Source organism: Zootoca vivipara, chromosome 11 (assembly GCF_965207765.1).
Source record: "Zootoca vivipara chromosome 11, rZooViv2.hap1.1, whole genome shotgun sequence".
In the NCBI taxonomy this organism is placed as follows: domain Eukaryota; kingdom Metazoa; phylum Chordata; class Lepidosauria; order Squamata; family Lacertidae; genus Zootoca; species Zootoca vivipara.
The window spans coordinates 26,820,396-26,847,793 of NC_142594.1; the positions used below are offsets into that span (position 1 = coordinate 26,820,396).

Consider the following 27,398-nt stretch of genomic DNA (forward strand, 5'->3'; position numbering starts at 1 on the left):
CACATCTAGTTTCTCTTTGGTCATGTTTGATTTTTGATGCGGTGCATCTTCCTTTCCTGTGGAAGCACACCATATTGGTAACCAAATGTGAAGACTAACAAGGACCGTGCATTTAGGAGGAGGCAATCTCCTCTTTTCTGCTTGTTCCTATTGTAATATCACCCACAGCTACAGGAGAGTTTGACTTAGTAAGCAACAGTATCAAACAAGAAATCCTGTTTGCAGGAAGCTTTAGCTTATTTCCCTCTCTAACTCCCAAAAACCAGTACTTACTGCTATCACTTAAAAAAAAAAGAGGTATTGAAATTCTGTATTTGTTCCAAGTAAACTTAACTACTGCTCACCATCTCAATCTACCTCATACTGATTTAAATTTTGCTAGTAATTTTGATCTTAACAAACATTTTGAGGAATTTATGGACAGCTCATTTTCCTGTTGCTTTTCTGTTTTTCAGACTTTCTCCCCCCTCCTGTAATTAAGAATATGTAGAGGGAAAGCTACTAATTGCGACTGATGAATTTGCATTGCTTTGAAGTATTCCAGAATGTCTCAGATGCATTACAGGAGGGATTCTACCATTTTAGGAGCTATACTGTGCTTACATAGTATAGTTAGAATTGAAAGGGCTTTAACAGCACTCTGACAATTCTCCACTGGCACAGTTAACAAAGGACAGAATTACAGAAGATCTTGGCTCAGGAAATAATCTAGCCCTTTCTTGACATAACACTTTCAGTTTATTGAGAGTAAATTGGCAAAGTTACATAATGTTAGGTTACTGTCCTGTTGCTGTGAGGCATTATACTAGAAAATACATGTTTAGAAGGAGTACAGTTACAGCTGTGCCAGCACAGGAGTACGTTCATGATGCGTGCTTGCAATGTTGGCCAAATCTGAAACAGATATGATAATCTCAGTATTGATACTGTTAGGTGAGCAACTGCTATCATCATCTGATGTGGCATATAACAGTATAAAGCAGAAAATTATATGGATCAGGGTGGCTTATTTGGACCTCTGCAGTGATTACTATGGTGGCACAACCTGATGTTGGCAGTAACATTTCATCACACATATGCAACTGATACAGGTCTATTAGCCAAGCATTGACTGCACCTGGACTAGGGTGCTCAGTCAATCTGTACACAATTGCGGCTTTGTATATTTGTAAAGCTTGAGAAACAGTAATTTAAAATGCCACGTTGTATATAAATTCTGTAGGCTACAATGATTTTTGTTTCAACATTGTCTACAGTGCAGTGACTATGACCTGGATTATGGAACAGAATGTTTGCATCTGGCACTAAAATACAACAAAATAAATGCGAAACTTATTGAAGGGCCCCCTGACTTATGGAAGGTAGGAACAACATTTTTCTTTAGTAAATGGGAAGCTTTGGAAAGTTGATGATAGTTACATGCTTGCACTTCTGAAAAATATTGTTCAAATGTTACAAACCATGAATGCAATTTAATTATAGCAAGCTGTATATCCATGTTGGAACTTTTAAGATGCCCAACTCGCTTTTCACTGCCACAGATGAATGTAATAAATCTTCTGCAATGTAGAATTGAGATGCAGGTTGTTCCTTGAGATGCCTGATCCAGCTTTTCTTAGGAAAACCCATTCTCCCCTGGTTTTAAGTACCCAGGCAGGATTCAAGAAAGGAAGTTTATGGAAATGGCACACCTTTGGTAGACTTCTCTTTTAGCTCATACAGAACGATACTCTTCAAATATTCTTTTGAGATTTTGAGACATATCTATTATATACACAACACATTTCGATGTGTTTATATCAAACACATCAAACATATTATATATTTTAATATGTGGAATGGAGGTAATAATACATAAAAACACAAGTTACAGGAGAATCCAAGCCTCCCTGTTCTCTTTCTAGTTCTCCTGGCCAAGTCAGCTTCCTGGCATGTCATTCTGTCGTGTAATACTCCACTCCACCTGCCGAATGTGTGGATGGACACAAGTGTCAACAGCAGCCCCAAACAAGTTTTCTGGAGGGGCGAGGGCTGGGCCAGCCAAGTATTGTTGGATCCCAAGCCACTCTCACTGCACCCTATGCTCGCCTTGGTTCTATTTCAGGCCCCGTTGCTGCTTCGGTTCTAGCCCGACGCAGGCTTCTTCCTCCACCACCTCTTGCACTTGCCACCATGTGGGTGGATTTGGATTGTACCCTTAATCTCTAAAAAACAAGAATTACTACAATATCATTAAAGTATGTGACATAATTATAAATGAATGGAGATACATTTTTTAATTAAAAAATAATGTATACATATTGTGTTAAAAATAATTACTAGGACTTATCCTTCCACATTTTTGTTGTTATGTCTATGCTAAAATCATACTGTAACAACTGTTTTATATATCATTCTGTACCGTGTTTCTCATATTATAAGACATGTCTTATATTTATTTTTTTCCTCAAAAAAACACACTATGGCTTATTTTCAAGGGATGTCTTATTTTTTTCCTCCTCCTCCTGCCGCAGCCGGCATTGCTGCTGTGCCTATCACTATGTCTTATTTTCGGGGTATGGCTTATATTCCTTGAATGCTTAAAAATCCTGCTATGGCTTATTTTATGGGTATGTCTTAAAATATGAGAAACAGGGTATCACTATGCAGTATATTCAGTTACATTTGTTACACACACACCCCCCCCCACATAATAAATAAAATCTGTTTTGGTAATTTCTCTTTATTTTCTGGCGTCAGTTTTAAGCATGTGAGGTTCAGAGCAATCTATTTGTTTCACTACCAAAACTGACATAAGAGCTCTCCTCTATGAGGTGTCTTGTTCAAAGAACACTCCTGCCCCAAAGTACTTTTTAGATCAGAACTAGTAATACATTAAAGGTATTACAGCAGGAGGATTGCTGTTGTTTTTTTTTAAAAAAAATAAAAGATGTTAACTCTAGATTTTGGGAAATAATGTAATTATCATAGTAAGGGAAGCAATATAATTATCATAGTAGGTTAGATGAACTTCTTGACATGAAGATACGCAAATGGTAAATTTACTATTTCACTAACACAGAATAAAGGTGAGCACTCTTAGAAAGAATTTGGTAGACATATGTGAGTAAACCAAATGCAGCAATTTTTAAAAAGAATTATAAAATTAATACTGAACAGATTTTAAAGCTTAATACAAATATGCATTTGGAGGATCTTCTGATTTACATTTTTTTCTCATGGCTTCTAGTGCTTTTTAAATACAATTTAGATATAATTAAATATAATACAGTAACTTGGAGCAGAGCTTTCAGTGTGGCTGTCCCTGTTCTGTGGAACAACATTCCTGTCAAGACACAACAGGTATCCACTATCTGCACTTTCTGGAAATAACTGAAGACCTTTTTATCCCAGCAAGCTTTCCCAGCTGAATGAATAGGTCTCTAACTTATGCATCCATTCTGTGTGTTTTTTAAAATAATATTTTGTGTTTGTGTGTGTTTTTTTAAAAAAAATATATTTATTGGGTTTTCAAACAGAAACAAAAAAACACAAAAACACGCCAAAATGGCAAAAGAAAAAAAGAAAAGAAAAGAAAAAAGAAAAGAATTACAAAAACAAATACAGCAAGACAATAAAAAAGAGAAAAAATAAACAATCATTATATAACCTCATTTCATAACATCATTTCGGCTTCCCCGTCCCCCCCTTTCCGAGCCTTTATAATATCCCAATTTGCGCAGCTTTCAAATTATAACCGTATTACATACTCATTGCCTGATAACACATAATCATTATCCCATTACAATTCATTACAATTCCTTTATATTAATCACTTATTAAAGCCATATTCTTAATATTTCATTATTTCATTTCATAATTTTCCAATTCTCAACTAACTTCCTTTAGCCTATTTTTTTTTCCTTTAAGATATTCTAATCAATTTCAATCAACAACTTATTTCTAACCTATTACGATTCCCACTACCCCCCTCTATCTCCTGGTTAGCAATTCTCTGGTTAACAATCCTTCGTACAGTCCAAATTCAAATCCATATAATCCATCCCAATCGGAATGCCGCTTCTCTTTCAACCCACACCATCCCTGAACCACTTCAGCCCACCCTCCTCTCCCCATCCCTTCTTCTGTTGTTGCAGTTTCTTAGCTCCCTCCCACCTCCATCTTTCCCTTTTCTTGTCCTCCCATGTCGCTGAACTGTTGCCTGGGGTTCGCCTCCCTCCTCTCACTAGGGGGGCTCGATCCCAGGACAAGTCTTTGTCCTTTGCCACTGCTTGGTTGGTTTTACCATGAGCCCGATCCCTCTCTCTCACTGAGGGGTCGGCATCCTGGATTTTTTCTTCTTTTTGAGCCTCCTGTTTGTAATCCAGACATTGTACAGCTTCTCTCACAGGCTGCACTAATTTCACTTGTTGTTGCTCTTCTTGTTCATCCTCTATTAAGTCTCTAGTGTCTTTAGATTCCAAAATTTTAGCATGTGGCTCCTGGCTGTCCTTGGGAGTAACTTGTTGTAAAGTTTCGATGAGAGTCACAGTGTTGCTTCTGTATATTTTCACTTTTTCCAACACTTCTTGGGTTTGTTCCCAGATACGTTGTAGCCAGTTATTTTCCATCTTGTGACTTATTGTTTTGACTGGCCAGTTCTTTTATCTCCTCATATTTCAATATGGAGTTTGGGCTGCTGTGCAGGACAATGCTTTGTTCTTTTTATCCACCAATCCAATTTAAAAAGTTCCAATTTCAAACTTTATTTCCAATTTAAAGAAGAGTTGCAAAATTATAAAGAACCAAATTCACAATGTTTGTGTGTGTTTTAACTGTTTTTCAGTTCATCCATTATGCTTTGTACATAGCCTTGAGATGGAAGGCTACTAAAAATAACAATAATAATAAAATGGCAATATTATGTGTTGATGGTCTTTCAGTGTGGAAAAATGTCTTTAGGTACTGTGTGTGTGTGTCTGTGTGTGTGTGTGATTAACAACTCGTGGAAGAACTAATTAGGTTTATCTGTCCTTTAGGTGACCTACAAGCGGGATCTGTATGCGGCTGATTCTTTAATTAAGGGTATGTGCTTGTCCTTGAGTCCGCAAGTTCATATAGTCACCAAGGTGAAACCACATTTTGTGTGTGAAAACACTAGAAATTAAAGTTGACTGGTAAAATAATAAAACCACGTAAATAGCTTTAGCTTATTCCTTCAATCATGTAAAGTTGCATAAAGGAACCAGGCAAATGGAAAATAGGCCTTGGGCACTGTCTCTGATTCAAGTCAGACAATGCTGACCTTTCAACCAAAATGAAAGCCTATCCAAGGGGAAAACAGAACTTCAGGAAGTACATAATCAAGACAGTAGTGAGGACTTCATTGTTCTGTGGATGGGCATTGCACCAGCAGGGAGATCCATATGGCTGGTGACACTACACATCATGGTTGCTGCTAAACAGATTTAACTTGTATTGGCTTCTATTTCAAGGCTCTAATGTGTAAAGGTGCCTTTACAGATTATTTCTTAGTGAGAAGTGTAAACATTCACCTTGCCATCACCTTGCACCTTCATATTTCACCACAACAGATTATCAAATCTCATTTAGTGTTGCACTCCACATTTATTTGAGACAGATCTGCAACACTACGGCTTTGATTCTGACTGCTTTGGCAGCAAGTCCCAACTCATCAAATCCCATCTAGAACTGTATTGCCAGCTCTATATCTTGGAGGGACGTGTCTTTGGGATGTTAGACTACATACAGCACACAGCTTGGTAAAGTCAAGGCTGGATGTCAGTCCACGTGGAGAATCAAGGCAAGCCAAGTGGGAGAATCTAGGTTCAAAATTCAGTAACTTCCCAGGGGGCAGTGCTGTGGAGCTGGTCTTAGAGTCACAAAGGTCTGCAGCCAGGAGGAAGAAGAAGAGGAAGAAGTCCTAGCTGGCTGGTTTGGATAGAAAGAGATCTCTCTTTCTCTCTCCAAACTCCTGACAAGCTGCTGCTGTTCCTCATAGGATATGGTGGTAGCAATCAGTGTAGCTTCTTAGAGAAACAGTGGAAGAGAACCACCTGAGCCTGACTGAGCTGCTTTCTCATCTGCAGTGTCTGTAGGGACTTGTTCTGTGCAATTCCCTCTCCCTGCAAAGGGAAACCAGCCCTAGGAGCCATTAGTGGATACACTATGGTTCTACCACACTGAGGCCTTTTATTTTTCGTAACAGTATACAGTGGTACCTCAGTTTAAGAACAGCCCTGTTTACAAACTATTCGGTTTATGAACTCCTCAAAACCGGAAGTAGTGTCCCAGTTTGCGAACCTTACCTCTGTCTAAGAACAGAAGCCAAACAGTGGAAGGGCACCAGCGGCAGGAGGCCTCATTAGGGAAAGCGCGCCTCGGTTTAAGAACGGTTTCGGTTTAAGAACGGACTTCCGGAACGGATTAAGTTTGTAAACCGAGGTACCACTGTATTCTGAAAACATTTGGACCTGATTCTTTAAGCGGTTTAAGTTTTAAGACTACTATAGTTTTCAGTGGAATGGCTATCGTTGAAAGTTAAACTTCTTTGTGAAGGAGATACTTAAACTTCACTTATAAATTAGAAGCAAAATTGGATCCTGTCTCCTCATTTTGCATATATTTGTTCATTTAGAAGATTCATGGGAAAGTGTGATTTCTGGTGCACTTAGGTATCTAAAACAATTGTAGCCGCTTAAATATGGGGATTTCCTATGTGAAGAACTGATTTACAAATAAATGCGGAACTAGTTACAATGAGCTAAAACCACACTTCGTGTTGTATGTTTACCTATGTATTTAGGGACATTCTCTCAGCAGAGCAACATTGTATTTGTTGTGCAGACTTGTTTTGCCCACCCACAGTTGCTGTGCAAGCTCAGACTAACAAGTTTTTAAACTGGTTAACAATGCCAAGACTAAAAAAGCTGAATTTAATTTACATAAACAAACCAGTCTGATGTGATACGGATTTTCTTATTCTCTACAATGAGCATTTCTTGGCACATACTGTACTCTACTAGTCACCGTAGTAGAAACAAAAAATATCCAGACACATCTTATGTTTTCTATTTTCTTCTTTACCTTCTTCTTTTGGTACAATTGGGTAGTACAGTTTGTTCAAATATTGACTCTATAAAGTATTTTCTGAAGTCATTCAGATTTTTCTGCTTCTGTAGTATAAATGTTATACCAGTGAGTAATCTTGACTATTAAGACTATTGAATTTTGAATACAAATTCTTTTTTTTGTTCTACATATATTTCCAACAGTTATCCAGCTGTAAAATATTCAGTTTTCTCTGAATATCTTATGGAAGTTAATGACATTTAAATATATTTTTAATTGCTGAGCAATTCTATGCTAACTTAAGACAGTTAATTGCAGTGGGTCTACACTGAGTACAGCATAGTAGGAGATCACCCTTTAAAATTATGTGAATGACTTCAATGCATGTAAAATAACAGATGAGATTAATATAGCATATTCCCTAGGTTGCTTGAATTATTCCAGATTTGTGTATAGGAGAATCTGTACATAGTATAAAAGGGAATTTGTATATGTCTCAAGCCACATTTCCTCAGTTCTTCCGAGCATATGCCTATACTTACTATAGCTCCTTAGGTGACATTTTATATAATGGCAACTGTCTTAGAAATGACTGTACATAGGTAGTGTAGCTGCTGTGTATAAATCAATAGGTGTGACAACTTCAGTAACTAGCCCAGCTACAGTCTCACTGAACCCTTGATGAGAATTATGAAAATGTAAATATTTGCACAGCAGCAATGTTACATGCCAACCCTAAATATAAATTGACCACAATGGGGCTTATTTCCATGTAATATATTTAGGAATGGGATTTTACAATGGTATGCAAGTGTTTGAAGTCGACCCATTTCTGTAGGCTATGTTAATGCAAATGCATTCCACTGTTTTATTGATTAAATCAGTGGTTGTGAGCTTCTCCTACAGAATTAGGATTGTATGTAGCCAAACTATACATCTTATCTTAAAGACTGTATGATGATCAGGTATAATGAAAGGGGGTGAGATTTGGCTCTCCAGAACTTGGATAAGAGACCACTAGGAGAATGTCATATATGTCACACTAGGGCCATACTAATATGACATATCCATGTGTTTAAATTCAGCTTGCTTCAATCATGTAAAAAGTGAGGATGTGGGAATCCAATGTAAAAAGGGAGGTGCAGTTAGGGGAGGTGGGGTTAACATATTTATAGATGTATGATCATATTAACTTTGTGATTTAATGGCCTCTTATTTTACATAATATAGTAGCTGATCAGTTTTATAATCATCTAAGACTATTTTGTATAGCAGTACAGTGGAGAAAACTTTTAAACATTAACCTGGTTTAAGTACATCCATTATTAGAAAATAAGAGCTATCAAATGGTACCTAATGGGAAGCTAAGCAAGTTAGAGTCTTATAAGTACCGGCATCTGGCTGGAGAATGGCACTGCACAATCTAGTGAGTGTAAAATTTGAAGGATAGCTATGTTTCAGTTTGCATATTTGGTAGGTTGCATATTTGGTACTGAAGGTAGGTCCTTCAGTATACCTGAAGGAGCATCTCCATCGCTCTGCCCAGACACTGAGGTCCAGTGCCGAGGGCCTTCTGGCGGTTCCCTCGCTGCGAGAAGCCAAGTTACAGGGAACCAGGCAGAGGGCCTTCTTGGTAGTGGCACCCGCCCTGGAACACCCTCCCACCAGATGTCAAAAAGAAAAATAACTACCAGACTTTTAGAGGACATCTGAAGGCAGCCCTGTTTAGGGAAGCTTTTAATCTTTAAGAAATTAGTGTATTTTAATATTTCTGTTGGAAGCCGCCCAGAGTGGCTGGGGAAACCCAGCCCGATGGGCGGGGTATAAATAATATATTATCATTATCATTATTAATGCAAACTGAATCAAATTTCTCTCCCATTCCTGTTGATGAGCCAGGATTAGGGAGAGTTATCATAGCAGGGATGGGAACCTGTGGCCCTCCAGAAGTCCCTGGACTATAATGCCAGTCATCCTTGACCATTGGCCATGCTGTCTGGGGCTGGTGGGAGTTGTAGTCCTACAACATTTGGAAGATCACAGGTTCCCCATTCTGGTGAATCTGAGCTATGGCCCAGGAAATCACTGGTCTGAATCTTGTCTCTGCCATAAAGCCACTAGGTGGTCTTAAGGGAGCCAAATTTCCCCTCAGATACTCATAATAACCAATACATGGTAGTGGTTATAAGGATTACAGTAAGATACAGAATATGAAGTACTATAACCACCTGAAAGCGCTGTGCAAACATTAAGTTGTTATTCAGCAGTTTACAACAAATAAATGCAAATAATATCTTGTGATTGATCAAATAATGTGATTGATCAAATCACAATTAATATATGACATTAAAGAGTTTAAAAGAAATTAGTATACCATCTGCTTTTAATTATGTGAGCAGTATTTGGTGATCTGTATTACAAATGTAATCCTACCTATGCAAATACAGCTAACAAGTTCCAAATGCTTTAGGAAAGCTTAGCTAAAGTTTTCTGCTGTAGGCAATATAAGCTGTTGATAAAGGACACATTCCATTCTTTTAAACTGAGCACTGATGTAGGTAAGAAAAATATAATGATCATTCAAGTACCAAACAATGTGGTTCCAATATGTAAAACATTTGATTCACTATCTTCATAAAATGATTTCTTAAAGTGTAATGGTGTTCCATTTTTTAGCTTTGTCTTTCTTTAACAACCAACGTTGGAAAAATAATAGAACATGTTTAATAATAATTTTAAAAAGCATTCTTAATGCTCTTGAAGTAAAACAGGTAAAAACTTGCTGGATGTGCAGACAATGTGGCGCATGTCTGTCTCTCTCCCCTTCTCATATTATTAGTCTGCAAATAGGGAAACCTCATCCTGCAGTTACCGGTAGGATGACTCATTTAGAAAAGTAGTTAGAACCTGGATAGTACAAAAACATCCTGAAAAAATCTCTTTAAGGATTTCTTCCCCTAGGGCAACTATATATTTGAACCTCCAGTTGAAACATGTAAAGCTTCAGTCTCCCTTTCAGGGATACCTTGAAATGTGCATTCAAAAATAGGCGAAGAATGAACCTATAATTTTTAGAACTGTAGTTCTGCCTTGCACACTTGCTTGACTACTGAATTATGTGATCCCAAATTCTAGCAGTAATGAGAAATTAATGTTTAGCCTCACTTTTTTTTAAAGTGTTAATATATTCACAGTGGGGCTGCCCTCAAGGAATAAATCACTTATTATGCCCTGCTTGGACGTACTACCTCAATGTGCAGCCACATGCTCCTCCATTCAAATGAACATACTCCGTTTATATCAGTGGTATCTAACTTATCCCTAGTTGCACTTGCATTGACAGCAGCGCCCTTTCACCCTGCCACTTTTCTGGAGTGCAGGTAGCTTCTTCTCTGTTCCCACATCACAGGAATAGAGTGTGGGTGCTCAAATCCCACTTGAATTAAGTGAGTTGTGTAACAAAGGTTAATCATATATCTAAGTTTTTTGATGCTAAGTACACTTAGGGCTTTGTTCATTAATATTTCTTTACATAGAATGCAATCCTAGGTAGCCAATGAACAGGTGGGATGAAAAATGAGAGCACTGAAGTTATTATTTTTTGTTGTAGCTGGTCATATATTGGAACAGATCAGTTATCTGGGCTGCCTGTGAATTCATTCACATTCGATTATGTGAATGCTTTTCTCCTGCATACACGGTCGGCTGCTTAAGTTTACACCCAGTAGGTCAGTTCATATGCAGTGCCAAATCATAGTTATGCAATGTGGGAAGAAGCACACTAACTCTTCCTCTTGCACACTCCATGTAATTGGTTACGTTCCTGGCTTGAGGCAAATCATAGTATGCTCTTTGCATCCCAACTGGTTGGTGCTTGTCTTCCAAACCAAAATCATAAAGCATGGTTTGAAGCTTGTTTGCAATCCTGATTGTTTCCTGCAACTGAGGAAGTAATTAAGTGCAGTGTGTAGTAGGGGGGTGCATGGAACACAAGGCTCGGTCATGTTACATGGGATGACAGATGCAGTGGGAGAAATGCATACAGAAACAGTACAGATAAATCTTATTGTACGTTTTATTAAGTTTATTTTTATTCCAGTTAGAGCAGCTTTTGCATTGTGGTTTTTACACATGCAGTGGTTTGTCAAACAACACAAAAAGGAAAGAGTAGGGAATACCCTTCCTCCCAAAGGGACCCATGGGATAAAACATTGGGCTGTGTATGGTCAGTTCTTTTTTTCACAAACTTGAGCTGTCTTTGAGTTGGATAGGGATGGTATCTATAATAGTAGTCAGGAAGTTAAATTTACCAATCCTCAGGTTGTGGGGAGGGAGTATTTTCATGGTAGCTGATGATATGTCTAATCCTTTATTTACCCGTATATAACCCTTGTCATAAAACCTTATTTCCAAGTGCAGAAAACACGATTCCTCTTTCTATAAAAACAAACCCTGTCTAAAATAATTGTTTACTGAAATAAGTTAGAGAATTGATAATGATAACAACTGTTTTTCCCCTCTGTTTTAAATTTTCTTTATTAGACACCATATCACAACAAGTTTGTGTTCTCACTAATATGAAGGAAGATGCCGTGCAAGTAGGATTTCTCCTTCATGAAACACTGAAGAGTCATGTGAAAGTAAGTACTAGATTTTGATTCTCAACATCATCAACATAAGGAGAATTCCAATGTGAAAGCTATGTAGAAGTATTTTTTTAGCATGCCACTAAATGCAGTGGCCTCCGGCAATTTTTTTTCAAGGGATGATTATAGCTTGGGTTGAATTGGCATCTTGAGTTGGTTTTCCTTTTAGATTCCCAGAACACATACAGCTGATCAATCACTCTTTGTACCAGGGTATTTAATACATTGCTTCCTTCCTTGGGTCTTATTACAGTCAGTCAGGACAGTCAGATCAGACCAGTATTTTGAAAAGCGTTCTGCTTGGACTGGCTAAGGAGGCCTATAGCTGGGCATGAAATGAGTTTATGGTCTGGTTCCCATAAACTTCCTTCCTTGGGTCTTATTACAGTCAGTCAGGACAGTCAGATCAGACCAGTATTTTGAAAAGCGTTCTGCTTGGACTGGCTAAGGAGGCCTATAGCTGGGCATGAAATGAGTTTATGGTCTGGTTCCTATTAAACCATAGTTTAGAAATTTCCCACAATGAACACTTCTAGTTCATATCAAACCATTGTGGGAGCTGGGCCTGAGTATGCTTGTTCTGTTCATGAGTATGATGATACAAAGTGTTACTTACATTGTTTAAAAGTGGTAGTTAACACATGGATTCTTCAGTGGTTTGTGGTTTAAGACGCGCAGGATAACAACATTGTTTAGGGGAGTATTCAGTAATACAATCTTAATTTCCCTTTTCAGCTGGTTAAAGCTGTATCAACGTCCCTTTGCAAAAATGAAAGTCATCTACAAAATATATTACTAGAACAATGCTACAACTTTATTTGCATAAATGTAAGTATTATGGAAGATCAAAGGCAGTCTCTGAGCACATATTTTAACTTTACAGCATCACTTAGCTGCATTGTCCTTGGTAAAATTGGCTTCCTTACAAGCTTCATGGTCTGTTGTCAAACTGATGAAACTCAGGCCTGCAATTGTGAAGGACAGGTTTTAGTTTAACAGAGCCATATGTCGTATGTAGACATCAGTCCTGTCAGTTTGATACTTGGACTGTTGACTCAGGCGGAGTAATGTTGATATATTTTACAACCAGATACATCCCATTTAAAGTTGTATTCATATTCTTAATATGTTGTAGAAAGTTATTCCGAAATTAGAACAATTATTGTCTTTTTAATTTCATTTCTTACAGTATTTCCACTATATTTACTATTACATGTTCATAAAGCCACAGTTTTAGGGGAAATGGTTGTATAAGTATATTTGAAAGAGTGTAACACACTTCACAAAATCCTTTCTGCTTTTGATCCAAAAGTGTCTCTAAGATTTACCTCAATTGTAATCAGTATGACATTTTTCCCCAATCAGCAATCCTGTTTTTTTCATTATGCTGCAACTTGGCTTGTTTGTATGAGATTATTGATTTTATCAGAAGTTATTTATATGATTGTTAACATATTGGACAGATTGCCATTTAAAAATACATTTTTCTATTTGCTCTGCCGACACATTTCTTTGATGCACCTGCTGTGTTTCCAAGGCAGAATTTGTCTCTTCTACAGTGAAGTTACATTTGTTTGTGGCTCCATAAAAGCACTTTTCTTTCCTTATGGAAAAATTCACCTAGATTATTTTTTGTCCATTACAAATCCGGAGTTTCTGTAACCCTACAAAGCACAGGAAAGGGGAATCCAGTTGTAATATTAGTGCAATACTACAAATGTATTGTTATTTTATTGGTCATAGCACCATGTCAGTGGAGATCAACTTCATAAAGTGCAAGGGGATAGGTCCTTCCCCTGAGGGATTTACAGTAACAAAAAGACAACAGAGGGAAGGGGAGAAAGTAGTAAATTAGGGAATAATATCCTTTTATTTACATTACATGTGCTTCATTTGTAACAGTACGGTATAGGCTTGAGGGAGGTGTGCCACAGCCTCCCTGAGCAAGGGAAGTTGATAGTGTAATTAAATAAATACATTATGCATCTTAAAAGCATTCTTCTTAACCGGAAATTTGTTCTTCTTTAGGATAACCTGTCTAACTTCCAAGAAACACATCAGTTAGTGGAAATACTTGAAAACACAAATGCTTCTGTTTTATACTCTGTTGTTCTTATCTCGGTAGGTTAATATATTACATTATTATATTATAAAGTAAATTTTCCAATACATCAGACTGCATATGAGATTCTGTTTTTAAGCATCGGTGTCACCTCTGTAACATGTAATAGATACCAAGTAGAGGCAAGTCAAAACTGTATTCTTTCTTGAATACTTATTGTAAGGGTGCATGGGGTGTTAGGGGAGGGGTACTGCCTCTGGCAGGGGACATATTGTGCTCCTTCTGGGATAGCCTGTCCACCTTTGGTCCGCACCCTGCACTCAGCTCTCACCTGTGACTCCTCTACAAAAATCTGGAGTGGAGCCCTTAAGAAGGTTGGATGGTGCCCTTTATGCCTCCTTCCAGCAACTCCTGCAGCCAAGCTGGTGCCAACCGTATTGCTCTGCTTTCCTTTGAACCACATCAGCAAGGCTGGGAGAAGGGTCTTGTCATCTGGGCAGGCCAAGACCTCCATACACACTGCCTAGACTTGCACCCCGGGGATGTCATTTCGGTCCTGCTAACATAGTTGTTGAGACAGATGAATGCCAACAACTTGTTGTAAAAATTCCATGCTTTTCCAGATTAGGATAGTCTAATCATGTTGGTGGTGTGTATCTTGTCATCTCTAACTCCAGCTGAAATTTTAAAAGGAAATTTCTGAACCAGAATAACATTTAAAGCAATGTACTAAAATAGTAAGCAGGGTTGGTATGGTACTTTTCTTTGATAGTATTGGAGAACCACTCTATCTGCTTTGCAATCGTTTGCATGGTAAATCAGAAGTAAGTTCCACTGTGTCCAGTCAAGCTTGCTCCCTAGGAAGTGTGATTATGTTTTCATCTGTTGGCCAAACTAATCCGACTGATGGTGATGGTGTGAAGATCTGTGGCAGACCTGTTACACTTTACTAAGTCCAGGTGGCAGTGGAACCATCCTGTGGAAGCTGGTTGTGTGTGTATCCTTTTTGCTTCCTCCCATTGACTCCAGTTGATGGGCATTAACTATGCTAGATCTTGGGTTGAACTAGTTTCAGACTCAGTTTAGAGGCATGTCAGTGGAACAAGAGAGCTTAAGATTCTGTGGATCTTTGGTCACTCATGATGTGCCTCTAAACCACCCCATTTTTCATTCCACCACTGGTGGAGCACCTCCAGCAAAACATCAGGAATGGGAGAAAATTTCACTACTATCCAGGAAGGACCTCCCTCTCTGCCAGAGGTCCTTTTTTTTTTGCCGGCAGATACTGTTAGGATCATTGGACTGCACCCTTAAATATAAAAAGTATAGAAAAGGATTTCACAGAATATTTTCTTCGGTGCAGTTTTAAATAGCAATAAATTGGTTTTCTTTCCTTTTTTATTTGTTTCTTGGGAATTTAATTTTTTAAAATTAGTTTTTCTTTTCTCTCCCTTTGTTAGGTATACTTGGATTTTTTCGAAAATGTGTCTTTTATCAGTGCAATGCAAAGATTCGCTAAATTTGCAAAGGAAGCGGAACAGAAAAATATTTTGTTATATGGTCTAAGTATACATTACCAAAAGGTATGTAGCTGAATGAATGTGAAGTATCTGTGAATTACCTATTTATGAATGTATTTTTGTGACCCACCTGATTTGATTTTTTAAAAAGTTTTTAAAAATCTGAAAGGTGACAAAAATACAACAACTGTTTCTTAGGTTGGAAAATTTCCTGTCCTTTTTTGTTGTTCTGCAGAATCCTTAATGTGGTTTACAGATATTAGTAATAAAAAAGTCCCTGCCCTTATGCTTACAATCTGAGAGACGTGACACAAAAGAAAAAGGGTTTAGGAAGGAGGAGAAGCCTGAACGTTAGGAGGAACACCTTAAAAGTGAGAGCAATTCAACAATGGAACCAATTACCTGGAACAAAGTGGGGTGGCCTCTCTTCACTGAAAGACTTTAAGCGGAGACTGGACAGCCAGTTTTTGAGGATGCTCTAATTCTGAATTCCCTACATTGAGCTTGGAGTTGGACAGGATTGCCTATGGGGCCCCTTCCAACTCCATGGTTCTGAGAGGAATTTGTGATTAAAAGCCTAAGTAGGTTTCTGAGAAAGCCATGTAATCCCAGTATAATGAGGGCTACAGGAATACAGTTCCTTCTGGCTCTGTTTATATATCATACTCTGCCTTGGGGAATTGTCATTTTAAATGTCAGTCCTTGAATAATTGCCTGGAGCCATTCTTGATGTCAAGTAAGTATAATTCTAAGTATAATGCCAAGAATGTATATAGTATGTCACAGAAACCAAGAAAGACAGGTCTTCACTAAAACTCTATGCTTTCAAATGAAATCAGCTGCATTGCTGTTGGTGACACTTGCTGCATTTTCTTGTGAAATGCATGAGGGCAAATCTGTGATGAAATAATAGTGCAGAAGCAGAGAATAAATCCTGAAAGGATCCAAGCTCAGCCTGGCTTGATCACGTGCATAGCAATATTGTCAGGGAGTGCTATAGGACTGGTTGACGCATGAGGCCCTATGTGATTACGCTGGAAGGGAACAGGGTGTGAGGCTCAAAGCCAGGACATATGATGATATTTGTGTGGTTTATATGAATTGGCACCTCCACATACATTGCATATTGTCAGTTTGCTAATGCCAGAAATTGTAGCCGTAGCTCACAGAATTCAGCTATGCTGGATGTGTGACTACCAGTTCACAGAAATTATGCTTCCACACAAAACCAGTTGTTACCTTGGCAGCTTCTCCACCTTCTCTTTCACAGTGAATGGTTGATTCATATGTGAATCTAATCTAAATCATTAGGTACTTGTGCCAGAGGGCCTGCTGAGCTCTGTGTTTCCCTGTGCATCTCCACTGCTTTTTAAAGGGCATGTTCTTACCATTCATGCTACACGGTTGCTGCAGGAATTGCCATTTAAAGGGTGATGCCAGGGCTTACATTTAACTGTAGCTAGACTTGGTTAAGAAGAATACTGACAGCAGATGTTTAACAGCTTTTTGAGTACCATACATTTTTATTTCAGTACAAACTAAAAACTGGATGCCTGATTTAGTAGTTCTTGTAAATAAAAGCTCTAGAAAGGCTAATCTCATTAAAGCTTGAAATGCTTATTCTAAAAAGGCAAAGTTTCCCTTTCTCAGTCCATTTCCAAGCGAGGGCTGTGTTTGTTCTTTAAAAAATCCGATGTTTCACCAAGGGTGGTATTTTGTTTTCAATTTGTGGGAGAACATTTCAATTTGTGGTTAATTTTTGAAATTACTTGTGTGACTACTTCAGGCATTTAAATACTGGATGATTCTTCTCTGATATTACCTTACTATTTCAGCTATTGGCTGGGAAAACATTGAGGATTTTTGTTGTTGTTCTGGAAAGATAAATCAATTAACTGAGAGAAATGTTTTGCAAATAATCCTTCTCCAAGTGGAGTACATGAACCTATCGCATTCTTTCTTCACAACAATCCTGTGAGGCAGAGTAGTGTGCCACAACATCGCCCACAGTGTTTCATGGTTTAATGGATGTCTCTCAGGCCCATATACAATGGTTTAGGAAACATATACAGTACAGGCAACTTGCATTCTGGGACATTGTAAGCCCATTCTGCAGTCTGATGTTGGAAAGCTTTGCTTCAGATTAAGGCTAACCCCTGCTTAGTTTTGTGTTCAAACCTAGCCAAACGATGGTTAACCATTGGTTATGAAGCTGATTGTTTCAATCACCACTGTTTAGGGTTTGGCCATAACACTAAACTGTGGTTAATTGAAACTGGAAGCAAACTATTCAATCTCATCATGACTATGCTAGCAAAGAGAGGCTTTGTGCACACGCCCAAAGCTGTTAAGTGCCATCCCACTGTTTATCGGTACATGCAAACCATGAGTCACAGACTGTGGTTTGGGCAGTTACTTGGGCCATGATGCAGAGGAATGTGAGCAAGGCCAAGCAGACACATTAGCATGGCAAAACAAACCCTACTTTTCTAAATCTGTAAATTCTGGTTATTCATGTGCTGGTTAAGAGCCCCCATCTACCTCTGGTGTGGCCATAAAGCTCCATTTTAAGTGTTGCTTAATCCTTTAGGTTATTATAATTTGACATCCTGAACCTAATGTTATTTACTTGGAAGCAACTCCTATTAATATCTGTAGCTGATACCTGTACATGTGGCAGATCACCCATCCTTAGAAATCAGTTTAATGCACTGAGAAAGTTCCATTGTATGCAAGCATGCATGTGCATAAATTAGTCTTTCAGAAATTAGTCTTTCAGAAATTATATTGCATACCGTTATATATTTTGTACAGATTGTTTCCCTTGCACCTGTGCTTGCTCCGAGAAGGGTTAATCTTCATAATTATGAATGTAATTTGTGGAAGAAATACATACTGGTCTGCAATTGTATTTGAGTTAGAGTGAGAAACATTTTCCTACCATATGGGTGGAAAAGAACAATGTCCTAATGTATCAAATTTCCATTTTTGACAGTCTGAACCACTTATATTTGATTTTTACAATCTTTCTGGAAACCTAATTTTGCTTTAGCCGCTAAATGCTTCTGTTTACTATTTCATTCCATGAAGTATGATTTTGTGCAAATTCTGAAAGGGGATTCTTTCTGCTAGATAGCAGCAACAGACAATATGTAAAATAAATATATTGTACTCGGTCCATAATTGCCAGCCTATAAATTCTTGAATTTTCCACCGCAAATTCAAAAGGAATGCAATTACTTGCATCTGGCTTGAGTAAACATGTGTGTTCCTAGCAATAAGATGAACATATCCTAGCAATGCTTCTGCCTTTGGTATTCTTAAGCTGCATCCTTTCTAGAGAAAAGACTTACATATTCACTATGTATTCTATATTAGAAGGATTGCACTGTAACCCTTCACTGTAATATGTGCATACACAGCTCTCCTATTTACCAGTTTCTTAAATTTGTATCCTGCCTTTCCAACATTAAAATTCCAAAAAATCAAATGACTTCTAGGCACTAAATTATTCTTTTTTAAAAAATATTTTTTCTTTGCTTTTCTGTTTTATCATATCATCAATGCATACTGCATTATATAATAAGGATAATAAGAAGGAAAAATATGACATATATAAATAAATATTAGTAGTAGCATAGCTTATTCTCCAGTTTCTTTTACTCACCTAAACTTTGTCTTTAATTCCCCTTCCACTTTTTTCTTAGTTTCCTAACTGCTGTCTTTTCAACTGCGTTTTCTTACTCTATTCTTCATTACCTTATATTATCCCACATTATAGCCTCTGCTGCTGAGTATTTTTGTTAGTCTGTTACGGTTATTTTTTTGTTATAATAGTTTTTCATATAATCTATATGTAATATCCAATCCTCTTTCAAATTCTTGTCATCATTATTTCTTAATCTATTTGTCATGCTGGCCAGTTTTATATATTCTAATAGCTTAAGATGCCATTCTTTTCATGTTGGTACTTCATCCAGTTTTGTGCTACCAGAACTTGAGCAGCTATGGTCGCATACATCCAAAGAATAATTAGATTTTTTGATGTTTCTGTTGTTGTTATTATTATTGGCTAATTTACTTGGTGTCAAATACCACCTGTGGATCATTTTTAAATAGTTCTCTTTTAATGCGTAACTAGCAGTAAATCTTAGGTTTATTTTTCACAATTGTTCCCACCGATTCAAATCAATGTTGTGACCCACATCTTGTAGGCACTAAATTTTTCCTATAGTGATGAGGGCAAGTCACATTTGAGGGGTGCAAGCAATTTAACTGTAGTCAGTGAATGATGAAACATTGCTTTCTCCTAGCATTTTAAAAACCTGTGGCACTATGAACTATTCTGCTGCTTCCTCTTCTTCCTTGCACATTACCATGTTTTGTTATGCAGTGTGGTGAGATGAGGGAAGAAGAAACAAAAGAAAGGTCTACTGTACCCCATCATTGTTCAGGAGATCCCAGTAGAGTAGAATTGGAGGGCAGAGGGGGAATTGGTGAAAATTGTTTCGCTTTTCCATTAGTAGAGGTCTCCTCTGGCTCAAAAGCTATCCCATGAACACAAGGGCATCACTGGATACAATCCAGTTTACTGCATGTGATATTTGTCTGCTTTTTTTTAAAAAAAGTTTACTACTGTTATAATAGGAACTGGAACAAAATCCTCTAGCCCAGTGGTTTTCAACCAGTGTGCCGTGGCACCCTAGGGTGCCTTGAATGATGGACAGGGTGCTGCAGGCAACCCTGCCCTCTGTCCCTCTTTCCTTCCCTCCCTCCTCTGAGACCCTCTCATGTCTCTGCCTCCCAAAGGCTTATGCAGCTGTTTGTTGAAGCAGCCCTGGCTACAAGCTCCCCAGGCAAATGGTTCCTCAGGGGCTGGCCAGGTTGCCAGGAGCTGAGGTGGCCTCAGAGTAAGTAAGCAAGTCGGTGAGGGAGCCCAGCCAGCCAGTCCCCCAGCCCTTGCTGTTGGGAATGGACAAACATGTGGGATGCTGGGCAGGCAGGCAGGCACCACACTGGCCTTTCTTGTGCTTGATGAGAACTGAGTGCCCAGTGTCGAAGGGGAGCCTTTCCACCATGCAGGCCCAGCAGCACCCACTGCTGTCACTGCTGCCTGCCAAGGTGAATAAGGTGCTGGCCTCAGGATTCTAAGGCCGAGGGCAACCTCTGCCCCTGTGGGGCAGCATGAGGAGGCACCTCTCTTTGGGGCAGGGGGCAGTGGCTCAGAGACCAGGGGCAGTGGTGACGTCTGGCTGGAGGACTGCCAAGGAGAAAGGAGAGGAGAGGCGGCTGAGGGAACACTCCAAGGGAGGGTGTTCAGAAAGGGGTGAGGGGCTGTCAGCTCTGCAGGCGACATAACTGGTTCAGAGTGCGTTTACCCACTGGGGAGCTGCAGAAAGAGTGTAGTTGGTCAAGGGAGATGTGGACTCAAAAAGGTTGAAAACCTCTGCTTTAGCCACTCAATTTGGAAGTAGTGTTCCATATTCAATCATTCTGTTATCTTAACCGCCCCTCATTTTTTGGTGTAATTAAATTACTGTTCATGGAGTTAGAACATAAAATCTAGGTGATGTGTGTTTAGTTTCTTTGGACTCTCGATTCACACATGCATGTAGTTGATTTCTCATCACTTAATGACTTGCAACTCAGTATGTGAATTGCTTCCTTTGAAAATTAGAGTGATGAGATTTTATAAAAGCTCTCCCTCTGGAGTTTTATCTTTGAAGACTGTTTTGCAAATGCCAACCATCAATTGATACGGCAATTGCTGAGTGATGAATAACTATGTGTAATCAAGCAACTTCATAAAAGTGAAATAATTTTATGCTTTAGAACAGGATCTAGACCCAGTTATTGAAAACATTTTCAGACAATTAGGATTGTCTCACACTTAAATACTGCAATCAGAGATATGGCCTCTTTAAGTTAATTACAGAACCCTAGAAATCTACAAAATATAAATGGCATGGGTTAGGCTGGGTTCTAGCCCTTTTTGTTTGTGATATCACAGGTACAATCCACACCATGTAGCACTTGCAATAAAAACACTCATTGAGGAAATATTAAATTTTTCCAGCAGCACGATAATTGCATTTCGAATTTCCACCTGTATGCAGGAATAATGCCTTTCAGAAACAAAGTGATATTTCAAAAAGACCATGGAAATTGTTAATATCCTGTGTTTGCACTACCACAATACCCACATTATTGTGGATTTTTTTTATTGATATGAGATGCTAATAAAGGTTCTTTATTCCTAACATAAAAGGCCAGCCACAGACCAGGAATCTTATAACCAGCTCTTGAAATGAAACAAAACAAAAACCTCACCACAAATACAATCAGGCCTCTTTGAAAGCTATTACAGACTTGCTGTTTTAAACATAACAGTGTATAAAGAAAACACTACATGAGTATGCTGCTAATGGAAACCAGCATGTTTGCCAAAACAAGTGAAAAGTACACACTGTGTCAACTGATTCATGATCAGAGACAAGTTGTCAAAGACAGGGCATCTGAACTACTCATTCCAAAATTGACTTAATGTATTTTGTGCTTCTTGCATTGTTTTATAAAGTATAGATTTTGATGAATGTTTCAGTGTTGATTGTTATTATTCATATCTAAGAAATGGATTGCTAGTGAGAGGATAACTTCCATGCTTCTAAACAGGTCTGCAATGGTGAGATTTCTGGAAGTACCCTGAGCCAGTTCTGATGTAATACCAAACTATGGTTAAGTGCATGAACCATGCATTTGCTACTGGTTTTAAACTAAATGGAATTCCTTGTTATGTCTGAACTGAGGGAACTCTAGTTAATGAACAAGTCAGGGTCCTAAATCAGCTCGCTGGTTTTGAAAGGCTGTGACAAAGACGAGTGACTAAATTTATCTTCTGTTACCGCAGGTTTTCTTTAGTGCTCCTAGAATGAGCCATAACCCTCAGATTTTATATATATTCACACACACACACACACACACACACACACACACACACACTATATATATATATATATATATATATATATATATATATATATATATATGGTGTATTTATAGCATTTTGAGAACTTGGGATGTAAGATTTAAAGACTCCATTCTTCTCAACTGTTGTGAGAAATTAGCCTGTAATCTCTTATATTTGCATTTCAGGTTTCATTTTGTTTTTAAGGTGCTGAAACTTTAAAAATATTCCATCCATGCTACTGAATTTTGTGGATGTAGCTTGGTATCAAATATGTTCAGCTACTTAAATACCCCTCCATTATCTCTTTAATGGACAGCACTTCAGCCATGACTTCTCAGTTTGATTCCTTTTCAAAATAGATCAGTTACATCAGTTTTACAGATGGGCTTGCAGCCAGATCCCAATTCTATGTCCTGGTGATTCCTGTGGGTCTTATTCCCAAGTAAGGGACAACCTTGCACTGGCTGCCGATCTGTTACTGGGCCAAGTTCAAGCTTTTGGTGCTAACATAGAAGGACCTAGATGGATGCCAACAACAGCAGTAGCAAACCGTGGTGGGGAGCATAGCTGCCAAGTTTTCCCTTTTCTCGTGAGGAAGCCTATTTAGCATAAGGGAAAATCCCTTAAAAAAAGGGATAACTTGGCAGCTATGGTGGGGAGGGGGGAATAACTCCTAATGAAAGCATTTTTTTAACAACCCCACATGCAGACTTCAAAAGTTCTTTGTAATCAGTTTAAAATTATTTCTGCTGCCATCTATATTATTTTACCTTCTCTGGTTCATTTCCACGCATGCCCCGATTTCCTTTAGTGATCTCTCAGTAACTTGCATTGATGTAAGAAGCCTTCTATCACTCAAGCAAACATCTTTTGTGGTTTAAGCCAAAATGCTATTCTAAACCCACTCCTTCATTAATCACAGACGGTGAAATGTATTTTATAACCAAAGGTAAAAAAACTACACTGCTATTTGTTTTGAGTGTAGCAAGTGTTTGCTGTGTAAATAATGTCACTAATTATAAAAGTGCCAAAACATTTTTTAAAATTTCATTCAATTGCTATATGAACAAATAATAATTATAATATAATTGGTCTTTCAAATACGTCTTGTACTTGGAATGCAATGGTATCAACATCAAGGCAAATGGAGCTAAATGCTATAATTATTGCTTTCTACAATAGATAGGCAATAATATGCTGGCTGCAGGTGTTTCATGATGATGTACATGTAGATTTAGTAAAAAAGATGGTGTAGTATAATTATAATTAACTAAATTCAACAAAGATAAGAAGTGAGCAATTTTCCTGGTGGCCACATCAGCAGTTCCTTATGCAAATTTTGGTTACATTCAATTAATTCCAGTTGTCTAAATTATATTTATTTACTTTGCATATCATTTTCAAAAAGATATGCAGTCTAACTTTCTTTCCCCAAGACAATCATGTAGGCCTGATCTGTGAACTAGCTCATAAATGTGCTTCTGGTCCCACTGAAATTGTTTGCTATTTCCACCAGGGAAAAGATGGTTAATAGTAATAAAGCTTCTTGGATGGTGTGTGTACTTGAATGATGTGTGTACCAAATAAACACAAAGGAGGTATATGGACATGGAGATTGAATCTATTGAATTTGATTGTGTTTCTTCTTTCTTCTTTTACTTGGTTGCTGATCAAAGGGAATGTCATATTTCACGATGTTGCAAAATTTAAAATGCTACTCATGCTGCGAAGAATGCTAACAACCCATGGACAACAAGATGGATCATGACAAAAGTGCAGAAAGACACAACTATCCAATGTAGCACAAGATATGGGCCACACAACTCGGTTTATTGAACCATATGCAGGCAACTCATATCTAGGCTCTCTATGTCTGTTTGCAGGCAGGTAAGAATAGAATTAAGAACAAAATACAGTTTCTGACTGGGGTAGGGCCTAACCATTGGCCCTCATAAATACCCATCAGCCCCAGCCAGCATGGTCATGGTAAGGTATAATGGGAGTTGTAGTCCAGCAACATCTGGAGGGTCACAGGATAGCCACCTCTGCTTTAGATTAGTATACGAGGTAAGACTGGAAAATATTTACAGCCTAATAAAGCCGCCAATACAGTGCCCTCCCATGTACTCTGAGGTCCAGCATACAGTGTTGATATTTCTTTGAGTAGCATAGGAAAGGGAAAGTGAGAGCAAAGTTACAAAAGAGAGATGTGGTATTGGTTAAAATGAAATAAAGTGATGGGAAGAAATGAATGTTTTTAAAAGGCGTTTAAATGTGTGACCTACTTTGTGGACTGCCCCCATGTTTCCCTGTACTTTTTGTTAAATTGTTTTCAGTTGTGCATGGTTCCATTTGCATACTACTTAATGAGCAAAATACAAAACAAACACACGCACGTATTTTATTTGTACCAATGTGTATATATCTTCCTGAATTAAGAAAAAATGATATATGATTCGCTGAGTGTCCCTTGACAAGTCAGTAAATTGGAAAAAGTCACACAAACTAGTGCCTGAGTGGAGAAAAACATATTTTTTTAAAAAAATTGAATAACAGTTATATCTTGACTTCCTTCCACCATAGTACCCAAGGCAGCATACATGTGATACCTCTTCATTTGTAGTTTGTGAGAGTATCAGTTTGTCCAATTTGCTTTGCTTTACCCCATGGAAAAGTTTACAGCAGCAGCTAGCTCATCAATAGATATAAAATAAATAAATAGATAGATATTTATTACAGCTTTAAGCCCATATAAACAAACAAAACAAATATAAAATACATTTTGTTCTTCATTGCAGATGATCCAAGGTGTCTGAACTGTAATACTTGGGGCTGGGGGAATGCAGCAGTGCATTTTTTTTCTTTTTAGAAATTAATTTGGGAAGTCAATGGCAAAAATAGGAATATAGGAAATTGCATAGTATCAAGGGGTCCATCTAACTCAGTATTTGCTGTCTCTATTAACTGACCGCAGCTTTCTAGGGTTTCAGATATGGGATGTTCCCAATCCTGTCTGGAGATGCCAGGGAGCCAAGACATCCCTAAATTATTATTTTAATGTAAGAGTGGAATGTTCTAAAATGATTCTTAAAATGTGATAGATCCCGTTCTACTCTTATAAGCTGTTTTAGGTACTTGTAAAGAAAAATAGTGTATAAATAATATTAATTTGCAAACAGTTTTCTAACACTAGTTTTCAGTTACAGTTTAAAGAAGCGTACAGCTGTATATACTGGCTAGTTAAAGCTCAATGAGGTCAAAGAGATTTTAGCACCAAACTGCTCTTGGAGTTACAGCCATTTTGTATTTTTTAACGGAATTGGTCTATTTATAGTCATCATTGTTGCTATATGTTATAATTATAAGCTAGTGAGTCAATTACACAGTTGCCAGTGAAATGAGGCTGTCTGAAATAGAGGGATCAGAAGAAACTGGAGTTCAGGAAGGGCTTACGTTATCTTTCTAGTGAAATACCTTACCAGAAACGAGATTGCTCAACTATTTTGACCGTCAGTGATTTATCATTTTTAATCCCTGGAGCATAAATATCATATTTCTTCATCAGTCAGCAGTGGTTTTATTAATATAATTACAGTAAAAGGCAATAGATCTTCATTTTGTCCTGATTATAATTATAAATGTATTGCCAAAATTATTACGTTTTATATTGACACAAGACATGTTAGTGCATGCATTCTGACAATGCAATGTTGAAAAACACATTTCTTTCTACATGAATATGTTCGTGCTGTTTAAATGGTGACCATTCTTGCTTTCCAGCTTTGATCACAGAATATGTATTTCTAATGGGAGTTTCAATGCTTAGTCCCCAGAAAGTGCTATGGCTTCCTTCTTTGAGTCACCATGCACTATTTGTCCTGCAGATGCTTTTCTGGGTTGCACCTATTTATGGCTGATATAGGGAACCTGTGGGCTCGCAGATGTATTACAGTTTCCATCATTCCTGATTAATGGACATGTTGGCTAGGTAGGGCTGATGGGAGTTGGAGTTCAACAGCCACAGCTTCCCCATCCTAGGTCCATGTAAAACTTTGTCCTGGATTGTGTTGCCTGTTCTCTCTGGACCTAATGGATTCGGGGTTCAAGGACATTCTTTTTGTACCCAGCTACTCTGATTCAGTAATATTTGACATTTTTTAAACAATATTGTAAGTGGGATTAGTAACAGAATCTTTTCAGCAATTGTGGATACATCTACAAATATCCCAAAATCATTAATTTGGTAGTTTTAGGCTGCAATATTTGGTAATGTTAGGGCACATAATTGCTCCTTGGGAAGTATGCCCTTGTGATACTTGCATTTGCATTTATAGTTTACATTTTTAGGTATATTCTTCAAATATCTTAAAATATCCCTGTGCACATAAATGTGTGAAACAACCCTTGAATGCTTTTAGTTTACTGTAACATGTTGTAGATAACCCTTGTTTTATGCATCTATCATAATGGCATAAAAATATTATTTTGGCTATTCATCTCTGATAACTTTATCATTTTAGTTCCATAAGACCATAGCACTAAATTAATGTTTGTCAGAAACCATTGACACAATGTCTTTTTCTCTTTCACTATCAAAACATGGAATGTAGAAAAGAAATAAAACAGCCAAATAAGGATTGTGCATACACAATGTTGTTGTTTTGCAAAAGTACCCCAGCACTCCCACACAGAATAATTACAAATAATAATGATAACAGAAATGTTTAGGATCCATAATTTCAGATAGTTCTAGGCTAAGACCTTCCAAGGTAGGTCACATGCACAGTAAGTCATAACATTAAACATCTTATAAAAACATATCAGTATAAAAACACTGTGCTGGAAGTCAATGGTGAAGCAGCAAATGTCTCTATATAACACTATGTTCCCAAACCCCTCCCCATGTTTTTCCCTTATAGAGATCAACTATAAGGGAGTGTAGAGCCCATTTACGTACAGTACAGCAATGGGTGAAATGGGAGCTTCAAGCAGTTCACTGCTTTTAGTTTACTATTTTTCCTATGGCCTGGTTCATAAAGCACCACAAGCTTTGTGTTTATACCTTAGTGATACCTGAACCATGTGAATGTGCAGGAACCTGGAGAGGAGTTGATAGTCCTTTCGCTCTACCC

General features: G+C 37.9%; 1 protein-coding gene across 2 annotated transcripts in view; it reads left to right on the forward strand.

Moving 5' to 3' along the window:
• Nucleotides 1–27,398, forward strand: part of CRPPA (CDP-L-ribitol pyrophosphorylase A) — a 58,306-nt gene that overhangs the window by 21,165 nt on the left and 9,743 nt on the right. The window contains exons 4-10 of one of the 2 annotated variants that reach the window (XR_015946471.1): nt 1,257–1,361; nt 5,019–5,064; nt 11,614–11,711; nt 12,453–12,545; nt 13,746–13,838; nt 15,240–15,362; nt 23,943–24,153. Coding sequence is in view for 1 of the 2 variants with exons in the window: in XM_035128980.3 (XP_034984871.3) it covers nt 1,257–1,361; nt 5,019–5,064; nt 11,614–11,711; nt 12,453–12,545; nt 13,746–13,838; nt 15,240–15,362 (558 nt within the window). In the remaining variant the exon portion in view is untranslated. The remainder of the gene's footprint in view (nt 1–1,256; nt 1,362–5,018; nt 5,065–11,613; nt 11,712–12,452; nt 12,546–13,745; nt 13,839–15,239; nt 15,363–23,942; nt 24,154–27,398) is intronic. The other variant, XM_035128980.3, reaches the window with a different exon arrangement.